Below are 15,100 nucleotides of genomic sequence, written 5' to 3'. Positions count from 1 at the left end.
AATGAATGAATGAGTGACTCAATGATGATAAGGCAAGTGCTCTGTCACTACTGCTTCAGAAAAGCAATGTGATATTCAGTGGTACCAAATCTATCATGTTGTAAAGCACCCACAGACCAAATTATTCAAACATTCCTGGAGAGTATGCATAGAATTTTAGAGTTATATTGGGTCTGAATATTAGCAATCAGAACCATCCCAGGCAATTCCAGATGCATGATCAGTATATTCAATTAATTAAAAATAAAATGGAAAAATCTTTAATCATTTAACACTGTCTTTTGCTATTATTTTGTCGAACTACATATTTAAAGCTGTTTATTTCGTAATCTTTACACTCCGTATATTTTGTAGCAAATCTGACATTACAGTGATGCTCAAGAGCAAGATCATGAAATCCTCAAAATCAAGTTTATTTTCTGTATGCTCGTCGAGTTCAGAAAGGAGCTATTTGTATTTTGCTTTGGTTTCTTGGCCCTGTAAGAATAAAGAAGAGAAAGTAAAAACCTAATTCATTGTGCCATCTTGGTTTTGCAAATAATAAGCAATAATAAATATGTCACCAACAATAACAACATGTCAAGTTGCTACAGTGCTTCCAGTGGAGCACTCTGTTAAATCCTTTCATGAGTTATCTCATTGAATCCCCACGGTGACCTTATTGAACTCATAGCCTTGGCCACCTGATTCCAGAGCCTACACTCTTTTTTTTTTTGCGAGGAAGACTAGCCCTGAGCTAACATCCATGCCAATCCTCCTCTTTTTGCTGAGGATGATTGGCCCTGGGCTAACATCTGTGCCCCTCTTCCTCTACTTTATATGGGACGCCGCCACAGCATGCTTGACAAGCGGTGCGTTGGTGTGCGCCCGGGATCCAAACCTGCGAACCCTGGGCCGCTGAAGGCACCAGGCTGGCCCCGAGCCTACACTCTTAACTGGTAAGCTCTCCCACCTCTCTACAAACACAGATATTGTTATGTTCTCCGATTTTCAAAACATAATCTCTTTGTTATGGGAGGTATCCACTCTGTGTTCCACGGGATAATTCGATTATCCAGAAATATGGAATAAAATATGCTAAAAGAAGATTTGTGCTCTGGAAGATTGTTCATCATTTAGTTTGATCAAAAATCAAATCGAAGTTCACAGTCCTCATAAACAGATTGAAGGAAAACATATGAATAGGACATAAATGGAGAGGCTTTTCAGTTTCCAAACACAACTTGTGAAATATCTTCCCAAGTGGCACTAAAAACATTGTCATTTGATTCACTGTTATACTGAACTGTGTTTGCATGTAGTTCAACCTCAACTGCTCACCCACGTGCTGGTTGCAAAAAACCATCATAGTGGTGTCTAACGCACTTTAGGAATGACGACACATTCCTTGTCGGGCTTAGACCATTCTTGTTTCTCTAGGCTGGTTCCCCTCAAGAGGACACCTAACTTTGAGAGTGAAAAGAGTTCTCCCTCGCCTCCCTCCAGTAGAGCCGAATGCTCTGTTAAAAGGGTCAGGTTCTAAGACAGAAATAGAAGCACTTCGCTAGTGGAATGGCATACGGCTTGAAGGTCAGAGATGGCTGTAGGTCTTTCTTCTCTCTTTCTTTCTGCATATTGTAAGAGCATGGAGCTGACCAAGGTCATCCTGCTTTTGTATCTTCTCAGCAGTGCCTTTAGGTGCTCGGTTTTACTAGATCTGTCTGGCTATAGAGTGTTAAGATCCCCAAAATGATGTTTAGGCCTATGAGAAAGGATATGTTCCCCTCAGAACCCAGGCCTCAGCCAAAAGGTCCAGCTCGGTTTACCAGGAAACTCCACGTGGGGATTTAGGAGAAAGCCCAGTTAGTAATGAAGGGGTTGCTGTCTTTTGCCATTGACTCATGTGCCCGCACCTGCCTTAGGGAATCTCATGGAGCAGGGCAGTTGGTCCAAGACAGCATTCTGTCATTATTCCACATGTTTGCTCAGTGAAGTTAAGCTATCACCATTGATACTGAGAATGCCTCGAGGTGAGCTGTCCCCTTGAGGCCCCTGAAATACAGCTTCTGTTTCCCGTGCCTCTCATCTGGAGCGGAGGGCAGGATTGCACTGAGGCCTGATGTGTCTGCTGCTAGAGATCCAGAAATGGGCTGCTTTCCTCAGATTTAGCCTAGACTGAGGCACACAAGGCTGAAGGTGTCTTACCTAATGATTTTGGTTTTATTTTTTTCCTCTGGTGTTCTCGGAGGGACGATGAATTACATCAAGATGATCTATCCACTAGGTCTTCATTTTCCTGCTTGTTAAAAGCTTGCTGAGGATTTGACGAGTCACCAGGGAAAGTGGGATATCATTTTTTCTCTCTGGGATATCATTTCTTTTGGCCTCTGATGCAGGCAAATGTTATAGGATTTATTCATCCACCCTTTCTTTAAAGACTCCCTAGAACTTTTTTATCTCTTGTCAAATTCTGGCTGATATTTCTGACTGAAAAAAATAGATTTTCTTAAAAAAAAATTTAGTTCAAAAATAATACGGTTTAACAATGAACATTTAGAAAAAAATATTTTTCAAAATGAAAATGTAAAAATAACCCTTTACTCCATTACCCAGATAGCTATTATTAACCTTTCTTTCTAGACATTTTTCTGTGTATCACATCGTAGTCTCTCTCTTTCTGTCTCTCTCTCCCTTACATACACACTTTTATTTAAACTTTATTGAGAAATAATTGACAAATATAGTTGTATAGATTGACAATGTACAACGTGATGATTTGATATACATATACATTGTGGAATGATTACCAAGGTCAAGATAATTAACACATCCATCACCTCACATAGTTAACTTGTGTGTTTGTGTGGTGAGAATGCATAAGATCTACACTCAGTGACTTTCAAATATACAATACCATATTATTAACTATAGCCACCATGCTGTACATTAGATCTTCAGAACGTAACATTCTTATACTTGAAAATTCATACCCTTTGACCTACATCACCCTACTTCCTCCTTCCCCCAGCTCCTGGCAGCCACCATTCTATTCTCTGTTTCTATGAAATCAGCTTTTCAAAAAATCACTTATTTATGGAATCTGAAAGAAACAAAAAACAAAACAAACCGATTTCACACACTTTTGAAATAACTGTAGATTCACAGGAAGTTGTACCCTTGTCCCAGCTTCCCCCAGTGGATGCCACCTTATATAACTATAGTATGCTAAAACCATATATATTTATATTTTAATGGGATTATAATATTTATCTTTTTTATATCTCAGAACACACATAGGACCTTAGAGATTGCTTCAAGGTTTTTCTCACTCTACCTACCAATAAACATCGGTGGCTAAGGTTCTGCCTGAGCCCTCTTCTCTTCTTACACATTTTCCCCAGGCCAGTATTTCCCAAAGTATGAACACATACTGGTGGTAGAACGTAATGCAATTTTAGGTGATGCAGAATAAATATTAGATAATAATTAATAGTTGTTTTTTTACTAATTTTCACTTTTACCCACTGAATTTACATTTAAAATAGTGATGAAGTGTCCTTATAAAATAAATTTATTTAAGTAGAGAATTAACTTAAAAAAAAGTTCTACGTAAATTCTAATACAGGCTGTAGGCAGATATGGGAAAAATATCAAAGATGGTGTTCAAATGACTGAAGTTTGAGAAATATGCCTCTAGGTGATTTAGGTCACTCCCTTCAGGTCAGTGACCTTTTATATATTGCTAACTCTCACTTCTGTATTTCGAACACAGGTTTCTATTCTGACCTCCCAACTCATATATCCTGCTGCTATCTGAGTTTCTTCACTTCAATGTTTCAAGGACATCTTAAAATTGACACATCCGGCTGGAACTCATCACCTCTCCCCATCTCTATCCTATCTCAAATCTACTGAATCTCCAGTCTTTCTCTTCTCTAGGAATGGGACCATCACTCATTTCTTCCCACAGTCAGAAACTGGGGTATCATTATTTGCTTCTCCTGTCCTTCAACCCTCACAGCCAATCAATTATCAGATCCTATTCATTCCACCTTCCAAATGTCTCTCATATTCACCGCTCTAGTCCTAACCATCATTGTCTTGTGTTTGGATTCCCACAGTCATTCTCTTCTTCTTCACCCCACCCCCACCCCACCCCAATCTGATCTGCAGCTGGTGTAATTTCTTAGTCCTGGGCTTAGAGACCATTCCTGGTTTCCTCCTGCTCTCAGGCCATGCCTCTGTAAGATTTGGCTTCTCTCCACCTCCCCAGCCTCATCTCCCACTGCTTCCTACTTCCTTCCCCCTTCTCATCAACTACTTACTAGCCCTCATAGGTCTTTGACATGCTTTACACCATTGCATATGCCATTCTGCTGCTTAGAATGCTATCATTCTCACCTCCCTTGCATTGCTAACTCTTGCTCATTCTTCAGATCTCAGCTCCACCTTAATTTTTCTGGAGCCCTTCTTTGACCACTCACCCCAAGATGGTCCCTCTGTTTTACTCTTTCAATGCATATTCTACCCTTTCATGGTCCTTTGAATATTTCTAATTACTTTTTCAGCACATCTTTCTACTCTGCTGGATTTTTAGCTTGTTCATTGCATTAACCCTAGTGCTCAACTCACTTCTCGGCATATGGTAGGTGCTCAATAAACATCTGTTGAATGAAACAACATGATGGGGCCCTTGAGCTAGAGTTGGCTCTTTGGGCCAGTTGTTAGGGTGTGGCCCCTGTGTCTTCATGCCTGTTAATTCTCTCACCTCTGTGAAATTCCGAAATCGGGTTTGCAGCAGATTTTTGGCAGTAGCTTTTCCAAGTTTACCATCAAGATCAGAAGAGTTTCTGAAAATCAAAGCAGCAGTGGCGATGGCTTTTTCCAGATCTGAGCCCTTCCTCAGAGCTGTGAGAGAAGAAATGTGCAACAGTGTCGCCTAGGTTAGAAATAGTCTTTCCCCAGACACGGGGGTATATCTTCCAAGGGAACCATGGAGAACAAGGTGGAAAGTGGATGTCATTGTGGCCCCGTCTTTGGGCTCTTTGGCTCCTATCTGGGAGTGGGAAGTGGGGGTGTCTGATCTTGGATCTTTAAACAATGGAGAACAAAAATTCCTTCAGGAGCGATTAGAATTAGTAGAATTAGGATGAGATTTCCACCTGCTTGCCATGTGACCTTGGGAAAACACCTCACCTCTCTAAGCCTTGTTTTTCTGATCTGTAATTTCATTCAGTATTCAACAATATTTATGGAGCACCTACTATGTGTTAGGCTTTGTTCCTGGCACTGAGGACACCTCACTGAATAAGACAGAGTCCTGCTCTTGCGGAGTTTATATTCTCTGTTAGACAGAGCATCACCTCATGGCAGTGTGATAAAGGAGAACGACATTCCGGACAAGCTCTTTGATATCATGGTAGATAAGGCATCTCTGCCTCATGGCCTCAAACACAGTGATCTCCCAGATGGTTTTTCCAGTTTAAACTCCTTGAAAGGCAGTGCTAACTCACTCCTTTCCAGGGGGTAGCACCCAGTGAACACAAAACTGCACAAGGTACAGTGAAGACAATTCTACGCTCTCTGTTTTCTTAGGCCCCCGAACATCCCCTGTTATAGAATTTCTCACACTTTACAGTTACCACATGTTTAACCAGCTTTCTCCCCATCTGGAATGCAAACTCCACAAGGCCAGAGATCATACTTTTTTTTTTTATCACTGTCAGTGATGAGCGCAAATGCCCGCTACGTAGTAGGTGCTGATAAATGCTGCTGAATGAATGAATAAGAAGAAAAGAAAAGAAAAACAAAAATCCCACAACTTTCAACCCAGATAATGTGCAACAATCATGATGATCAGTCAGAACAACGTGAATTTTGTGTTCCCGGTACTCTCCTCAGGGGCCAAGCACACAGAGGTGACACAGTCGGATGTGGCCTCTGCCTTCATGTATCTTTTTTGGTGTGTGTGTGAGGAAGGCCAGCCCTGAGCTAACATCCATGTCAATCCTCCTCTTTTTGCCGAGGAAGACTGGCCCTGGGCTAACATCCATGCCCATCTTCCTCCACTTTATATGGGACGCCGCCACAGCATGGCCTGCCAAGCGGTGCCTCGGTGCGTGCCCAGGATCCAAACCCTGGCTGCCAGTGGCGGAGTGCGTGCACTTAACTGCTACGCCACGGGGCCGGCCCCTGCCTTCATGTATCTTACAATTTAGTGAAGTAATAAATAATAATCAAGAGGATATAGGAGTCTAGACATATATTTGTTTTATACATATTTGATGATTATTTCTCTATATACATGTATAATATGCATTCAGTCATGTGTCACTTAATAACAGGGATATGTTCTGAGAAATGCACTGTTAGAGGATTTCGTGGTTATGCGAACATCACAGAGTGTCCTTCCCCAAGCCCAGGTGGTATAGCCTACTACACACCTAGGCTATATGGTGTTCATCTTCTGGGACCACCATTGTATATGGGTGCATCGTTGACTGAAACGTTGTTATGTTATGTTATGACTGTATTTGCAACTTGTGATGTATGAGGCAAAGAAGGTGCAAAGAAAGAAAAAAAATAGAAAATTTCAGAGTGAATTTGAGAGGAAAACTACTTAGACAGGTGGTCTTGGAGGCACCCATGAGTAGATTAACATTTAACCTAAGACCCATAGCATGAGAAGGAGCCTGCCGTGTAGAAGGGTAGGGGGTCAGGCTGGGATTAGGGTTGTGGTGAGTGTTCCAGGCTCAGGGAGTGACATGTGAGGGCTCCGATCAGGAGTCTGGCATATTGGAGGAGCTGAAAGGAGACAGTTGTGGCTGGAGTCTAGAAGCTGCAAGGGTGTTTGATTAGGAAAGGTAGGCGGGGCTAAACCGTGCAGGACTCATAGGCTATGGAAAGGAATTGAGATTTTCTTTAAAGTGTAGGGAGAAGGCATTGAAAGGTTTTAAGCATCTATTTTTTTTTTTTTAGTTAAAGGTGAGAGGGAAGGACAAGAGTTAAGAGGAATGGGTGAAGGAAGGAACGTGCGGGCCTTCACAATTTTTACTGTGTCTCTGAGCAGGACTCAGACTAAATGGTGACATTAAAATTTTTACATATGTGAACATCTGCCAAAGCATTCTAATCAATGTGTTGGCGTCTCTCCCTGTCGCCTGGGGAAATGTGTGCCCTCTCCATTCCCCCATGCCACTTCACCCACCATTTACCCTGAAGCTTGAATCATTTGGACTTCCTGGTCTTGCAAATGGATGACGCTTCTTTTTGCCCCTCCCTTAGGAGTACCCACTGACTTGCTCCAAGCTAAAGCAAGTCAAAGACATGCGCGTAAGCAGCAATCTGGTTGGGACAGAAAGTTGGAGCTGCCGTTTATTATGCATCTATTACGTGCCAGATACTTTACTATATTGTATACTTAGCTCTCATTACAACCATAGGAATTATTATACCATTTAATGTAGTATTCCATGATATGAATGTACCATAGTTTGTTTAACCATTCACTGCTGAAGGACATTTGGGTTATTTACAGTTTTTGGCTATTATAAATAAAGCTTGTATGAACATTTGTGTACAAGTTACTATACAAACAGGATTTTTCTTTTCTTTGGAATAAATAAACGCCCAAGAGAACAATTGCTGGGTCATATGATAAGCCCATTGTTTGTTTTTAAGAAACTATAAGTTGTTTTCCACAGTGGCTGTACCATTTTACAGTCCCATCAGCAGTGTGTGAGCGATCCAGTTTTTCTCCCTCCTTGCCAACACTTGTGTTGTCACTATTTTTTATTTTAGCCATTCTGATAGGTGTGTAGTGATATCTCTGTGGTTTTAATTGGTATTTCCTAGTGGCTAATGATGCTGAACATCTCTTCATGTGTTTATTTGCCATCTGTCTATCTTCCTTAGTGAAACGTCTGTTTAGGTCTGTTCATGGACTTTGCCCATTTTCTAATTGAATGTTTTAAAAATTTTGAGCCTTGAGAGTTCTGTATCAATTTGAGATACAAGTCTTTTGTAGGATATGTGATTCGCCAATATTTTCTCTCAGAATGTAAATTGTCTTTTTATCCTCTCAATGGAGTCTTTTGTGGAGGAAAAATTTTTAATTTTTATAATGTCCAATTTATCAATTTTCCCTCTTATGAAAGATTTGTCCTATGTAAAATTAAAAGTTTTGTAATTTTATGTTCTTCATTTAAATCCATGATCCATTTTGAGTTAATTTTTGTATAAGTTGTGAGACTTAGGTTGCGGTTTATTTTCTTTATTCTGTGGATGACCGATTGCTCCAGCATCAATTGTTGAAAACACAATCCATCCTTCCTTCACTGAATTGCTTCTGCATCTTTGACCAAAATCAGTTGGGCGTATTTGTGAGGGTCAATTTCTGGGTCCCATATTCTGTTCCACTCATCTGTGTGTCTGTCCCTCTGTGAGCACTGCACTGTTTTGATTCCTGTAGCCTTACCATTGGGAAGAGTGATTCCTCCCACTTTCTTCTTTAAATTCATTTTGGCTATTCTAGGGCATTTCCTTTTCCATATAAAGTTTAGAATAAGCTTGTCTGTTTTCAAAAACCTTGAATTGTGATAGGAATTGCTTTCAGCCTAGAGAGAAATTTGGGGAGAATTGACATCTTTACTGTGTTGACTCTTCCAATCCGTGAACACAGTGTCTCTCCATCATTATACCATTTTACAGATGAAGGAAGGATATGATCATGTTGAGCAGACACTACTAATAAGTGGCAGAGTTTGAATTTGAATCCATGTTGAAAACATAAGCCTCATGAAGACAGGGATTTTTTTTCCTGTCTTGGAATCTTCATCACTTAGCATGATGCCTTGCACATAGTAGGTGCTTCACAAATATTTGTTGAATGAATATCTGTAAAACCTGTGTCCTCAACTTCTCACTCCTTGATTTCCTCCCTGATTTCTGATCCTCAGTCTCACCTGGCCTGTGGCTTGTGCCTTACATTTCCCACTCCTGTCTGCTTGTCCGGTGACTGCCCCTCTATCTAGCCTAGAACCCTAGCCTCAGAGAATTCCCTGCTTCTTTGGATTCTGTTTTTAGCTCCGCCTACCCCCACCCCCACCCCCATCCTTAGTCACCTCTTCCCTTCATCTCTGCCATATCCAGAAAACCCATATTCAGAACTGGGATTCTCCTCAATTACCCAACATTTTCCTGCTCATCAAAATACAAGGAGATGGGTGCATTTCTTTTAGCTGGTGGTCTGCCTTTCTCAGGGTATGTGTGTTTGAAGTGGAGGGGTGTTGTCTCATTTGTAAATGGTGGTAACCTTAAATTTAAGTAGCCAAAGAATAAACTCTGTTTATAAATAGTCCAGTCCCTAAGAAGCAAATTGCTTAGAGGAAACACCTTAATTCCTTAAGAGGTCAGTATTCCTTTTGTAACTTTGACCTGTTGATTTATTAACTAATAACCAAGGGTAATTAGGGAGGACTTTAGTATGAGCTGCTCTGCTGGGTCTGAGACTTCTTATGGAAGACAGTAGCTTCTTGCTCTCCCAGCTGTACCCTTCCGATGAAAGGAAGGGGTAGATTTCCAAGTTGTGAGTGAGCTTGCAAATAATGACAGACACCTTCCTTGTTCACTGTGTACCAGATGACTTTCAAACAGAATCTTCTTTAACGCTTAATAAAACCTACACAGATAGATACTATTTGTGTCTCAATTTTACATATTGGGAATTGACACAATGAGAGATTAAGAATTTTAAGGTCACATTGCTCAAAAATGGCAGAAGAAAGATTTGAAAGTCTGTCTGACTTCAAAACCTATAGAAGGATCTGCCACTTTGGAATATCTCCCACGGAGGCTGGGGAATCCAGATATTTTCCAACCCTCAGATGAGGTTCAGGTCTGACTGCACTCAAGATGGGGACTCCATCTGGACTAGCCAGCTTCTCTCCCTTCTCCTCCATTCCTTTAAACACAGTGTGCATTTTTTCCTGACTATAAAATAGCATATGCTCATCGTAAAAACAGAACTAGAAAATATTAAAAATAAAAGTTAACAAGGAGCTCTGGTTATCCTCCCAACACTGACAATGCTTTGCGAGGCATTTTGGTTTCCTGTTTTTATGGTTGGGTGCTTCCCTTAATAAACCCAGCATGTGGCCTCCTAATTCCTGCCCTGTCTGCCTTGCAGAGTTGTGAGCAAATATGTGAAAGCATGTTGTAAAGGGCTAAGCGATATTAAAAATTGCAAAGGATTGATGTTCCTCTTTTGGCGTCTTTTATGGGCTCTCTTGCCTCTGGCGTGGGGGTGTTGGAGAGGGTGTTAAAACAAGCACTTCACATTGATCTCTCCCGCTATTTCCTACCTTACTATTTATGCTTTAATAATACTAACCTGTGTATTGTTCCTTACATATTCTATTCTCCCAAGTATTTACTGAACAATAACTAGGACAAGAATATACCCTGTCCTAGTTCTGGGGATACAGCAGTGAGCACTATCAAGGGAACAATCCCTGATTTCTTGGAGCTTGCGTTCTGAGGGACAATATTAATGAACTATTATGGAGCTCATAATGTGTACACCAGCCACTCCTCCGTGGGATGTACATGATTCAACTCATTTAATTCTTACATCAGCCCTCTGAGGTGGGTCCTGGTATCATGCCCACTTTATAGATGAGGAAACTGAGGAACAGAAAGGTCAAGTAGCTCACTCAAGGTCACACAGTCAGTCTGGTCCCTCACCCTGAAGCACGCTGCCTCTAGATGTTATTTTTCTTTCTTTTTTTTTTTTGTGAGGAGATCAGCCCTGTGATAACATCTGCCAATCTTCTTCTTTTTTTTGCTGAGGAAGACTGGCCCTGGGCTAACATCCATGCCCATCTTCCTCCACTTTATATGGGGCGCCGCCACAGTATGGCTTGACAAACGGTGAGTCGGTGCGCGCCCATGATCCGAACCAGCGAACCCCGGGCCGCTGCAGCGGAGCACAAGCACTTAACCACTTGAGCCACTGGGCTGGCCCCTAGATGTTGTTTTCCAGGCAGTGTATTCTGTAGGACTCTTTCCCAAACCCCCAGATTGGGCTCCATGTCCCACCTTTGTGCCTTGCTACTTCCCTCAGTGTAGACTTATAACCCTCACACTGAAACACTCTGTTTATCTGTCTAAATTACCTTCTAGATCACTGCTGTCCAAAAGAAATGTAACATGGGCCATAATTATAACTTAAAATTTTCTAGTAGCCACACTAAAAAAGTAAAAAGAAATAGATAAAATTATTTTTAATAATATATTTTATTTAACCCACTACATCAAAAATATTATCATTTCGACATGTGATCAATATAAACAAATTACTGAGATATATTACTGTCTCTTCAATCTGATGTACATTTTACACTGACAGCACATTTCAATTTAAACTAATCACTTGTAATATCTGCACGTGGCTCGTGGCTACTGAGTTGGACAGTGCAGTTCTAGACTGTATGTTCCCTGAGGGCAGTTACTGCATCTTATTCATCTTTGCATGAATTCCCAGGCCCTGGAGTGTTGTAGGCCTCAGTATATGTGCGTTGAACTGAGCTGACGTGAACCTCAGAACAATTCTCTGGCTCGCTCTCCTCAACCGCCCTAGAAAGTGAAACACTAACCATTAAACACTAGATCTAGTGAGTTCCTGACACTTTGGTGTAAGAGAAACACAACTCTCAGTGCAGCAAGGTGTCAGAATCACCTCCTTTTTAGAATTTTTGCTAGCATTAGTTATTTTTGCAACTGAAGACCTATGAGAGAAGTGGTTTGTCCAGGTTCACATGCGTAGTACGTGGCAGAACTAAACACTAGGTCTCTGCTCTTTTCTCGCTAGATTGATAGCTTTCCCAATACGCTAGTACTTCTCAAACTTTTCCACTATAAAACTACTTTGGGGGGCCGGCTGAGTGGCATAGCGGTTAAGTTCTCGTGCTCCGCTTTGGAGGCACTGGGTTTGCAGGTTCGGATCCCAGGCGCCAACAGACGCACCGCTTGTCAAGCCATGCTGTGGCAGCATCTCATATAAAGTAGAGGAAGATAGGCACGGATGTTAGCCCAGGGCCAACCTTCCTCAGCAAAAAAGAGGAGGATTAGCAACAGATGTTAGCTCAGGGCTAATCTTCCTTAAAAAAAACCAAAAAACTACGTTGGATACTAGAGGCAAATATGTACTCATCCCTCATTCCCACCCCCCACCCCACCCCGCCCAAGACATCAAGGGCATAAGCCCAATTAGCCAGTAAAGAAAATATGGGTTTGTATTGACTTCTATTCCATGATCTACCCAAGTTTGATTTCAATGAATAACATTTAAAATTACTTACCATTGAATAAAACACATTCTGGAAAGATAAGCTATGTTTATGCTATGTTTACTTAAGGCATGGGAATAAATGTGCCCCAGTGGTCCAATGTAAGGAGTCTGGTGCTAGGAACTGTGCGTGTGTGTGCGTGTGTGTGTGTGTGTGTGTGTGTGTGTGTGTGTGTTGGGGGGTAGTGAGGGTGACAGAGAGAGTTACAACCTCCCTCAACCTCCCAGAGTGGGGAGTTGCATGAGAAGTGACATGGATATTTATCATGTCGTGGAAGTGATATTGTCATGGACAATTGTCAAAAGTACCCCAAATTGTGTAAATTGTAAAACAGAAATCATGGGTCTCTTGTGTTGTGATGATGTAAAAATAATATTTTCATCAAGATGAAGATTTACTTAAATAAAAATATAAACAGTCTCCTTTGGAGACATTGGCGAGCCATCCAGGAGGAACAACACCTCCCATATAGTCATGTCCAGCTGTGCTTGCTGCTCTGTAAACATTTTAAGCCACTCATTTTGGAATAAGATAATGATCAAAGTATATGAGTGTCTTTTTTTCTTATATTGTTTTTCCCATGGCAAAATTGTTAGCTCTAAAGATATTTTACCTATAAGATTGAATTCTGAGGGCAAATATTTACACTCTGGGAGTTGGCCACACTGTGTTTTCACTCGATCAACATAGACAGTTGGGGGTTGATTGCATCCTGAGTTCCACTGAGCAGCCATGAGTCAGATACTGACGGTCCTTCTCTGAACACACAAGGAGGCCGCCCATGGGGAGGCAACTGAGCACAGTGGGAAGAACACGGAATTAGGAGTCGGGGGATCCATGCTGCCATCTTAGTGTGGGCTTTAATGGCTTGTCTAAGTTTGGGGGAGCTAATTCTGATCCCTGGACCTCAGTCCCCAAAGCTTTAAAAAGAACATCATGAATGTTTGATGATTTATCCACAGGTTCCCTTACATCTCTGGGACTCTCTGATGTCCTACTATTTTTAACTCGTGGCGTGCTGTCGTGGAAGAGGAGAAACACATACGTCTCACTCACTCCATGCCTTGCCTTTTATTGAAGCCAGTTGTTTGGATATTGAAATGCTGCCAACAAAATGAAAGAAACATAATGATTCTGGGAGTTTGGGTGTTGATATCAGCATCTAAAGTAGAGTAATACAACAATTTAAAGATTAATTTATTTTCAGGAAACATTCACTTAGCATTCTGGTGGAGCAGCCACCTGTCTTTCAAAAGCCTTTCTCCCCCGGCCACATAGTAAAGAAATGCTTGACCTTGGCTGGCCGGCTGGCCCATATGTCCTAGCCTTTCTTGCAGTTATGTGGCCATGTGACTAAATTCCCTCCAATGGAGAAAGAGTAAAAGAGTGATCACCTTCCATGTAAGCTCTTCTGTGGTCTCTCCCATTTCCAGCTGTCCAACATAGAAATTATCAGTGATACTTGGGAAGCCACATGTTGACGCCACAAGCCACACCAGCCTGTGTCCCTACATGGCTGCATGAAGTAAAACTACCACCGACCTGGAATCTCCACTCTGGACTGTCACATGAAAAATAAAAAAAAATAATAACTTCTTGCCCTGTAAAATTCTGAAGATGTGAAGTTTATTTGTTCCGGCAGCTCAGCCTACCTAAGAATCTAAGTACTGTGCTGGGGGTTGGGGATGCATCAGTGAATGACAGAGACACGTTCTTGCACTCTTGGGGCTTAGTATCTAGTGCAAAAGACAGATTTTAAACAGGTAGTTCAATAAAGAGTAAAGGCAGAGCACATGCAGAGGGCAGGGAAGGACAAACCAGTCTGTAGGTCAAGGTAATGGCTTTTACCTGAACCTGATGAATTAGTAGGTGAAGGAGGAGGAAGAGTGTTCCAAGGAGAGGGAACATTATGTCCTGAGGCCCGGAAGTGGAAGAAAGCATGGCATGATTAAAGAACCAAAGGAGGTACGTGTGGCTGGATCCTGGAGAAGGGAGGAGGTAGTGGTGGAAGGTGAGGCTGCAATCAAGGGCAGGGGCCAGAGCATGCTGAGCCTTGTGAAGGACGCAGGTTGTTATCCTAAGATAACAATGGGAAGGAGGGGAATGACATGATCAAAATTGAGTTTTGGGAAGTTATTTCACCTGATATGTCCAAAGGAGATTGGAAAGGGGCCAGATGGGAGGCAAGAAGATGAATCTTGCTCTCTTATAAACAGCAAATCAAAGTTTGCTTGATATTTCAACCCTTAATGGCTGGAGTGGTTTTTAAGAAACCCAATACGAACAACAGACCTTGGTTGTATCTTTGACAACTCCTTAAAGAGAACTTTTGGATTCAAGATCTGGTTCTGGCAGGAATTAGTCAAGAGATCATCACCTTTGGGGGCCTCATTTTTCTAACTTGTAAAATTAGGAAGCTGGACTCCGTGATATCTTGGACCTTTTATCGTCTTTTTGGGGAGCTCCACTTGATTTTCTAAAAATTCTGCACCATTACTATCTCCTTCTTAGAACAAAGGATGTGCCATCTTTTCACTTTGCATAACGTGCACTTGCAACGTGGCTTGTGTTATTTTCTATTGTCGTGATTTCCTCCACTGGTCTGTGAGGCTCTTTAGAGCAAGAGCTATACAGTTTTATCTCTGTATCTTCCACCCCCAGCCTAGCAGACTACCTAGCACTTGTTAAGTGTTCAAGAAAGCTTTTTGAACTAAAGTAAGTCCCCTAAATGGAATTACATGAGAAAGAATAGTTTTCTTTTATTACCCATAATT

At 41.5% G+C, this 15,100-nt stretch overlaps 1 protein-coding gene across 1 annotated transcript in view; it reads right to left on the bottom strand.

Moving 5' to 3' along the window:
* Positions 1-278: 278 nt before the first annotated feature.
* Positions 279-15,100, bottom strand: part of SNTN (sentan, cilia apical structure protein) — a 38,870-nt gene continuing 24,048 nt past the window's right edge. The window contains 3 exon segments of the mRNA XM_058567773.1: positions 279-477; positions 4,748-4,887; positions 13,395-13,429. Of these exon segments, the coding sequence (XP_058423756.1) occupies positions 319-477; positions 4,748-4,887; positions 13,395-13,429 (334 nt within the window). The 3' untranslated portion in view covers positions 279-318.

The sequence above is a fragment of the Diceros bicornis genome, chromosome 2 (genome assembly GCF_020826845.1).
Source record: "Diceros bicornis minor isolate mBicDic1 chromosome 2, mDicBic1.mat.cur, whole genome shotgun sequence".
Classification (NCBI taxonomy): domain Eukaryota; kingdom Metazoa; phylum Chordata; class Mammalia; order Perissodactyla; family Rhinocerotidae; genus Diceros; species Diceros bicornis.
Note: the sequence above shows the minus strand (reverse complement) of the source record. Positions and strands in the feature narration are given on the sequence as shown.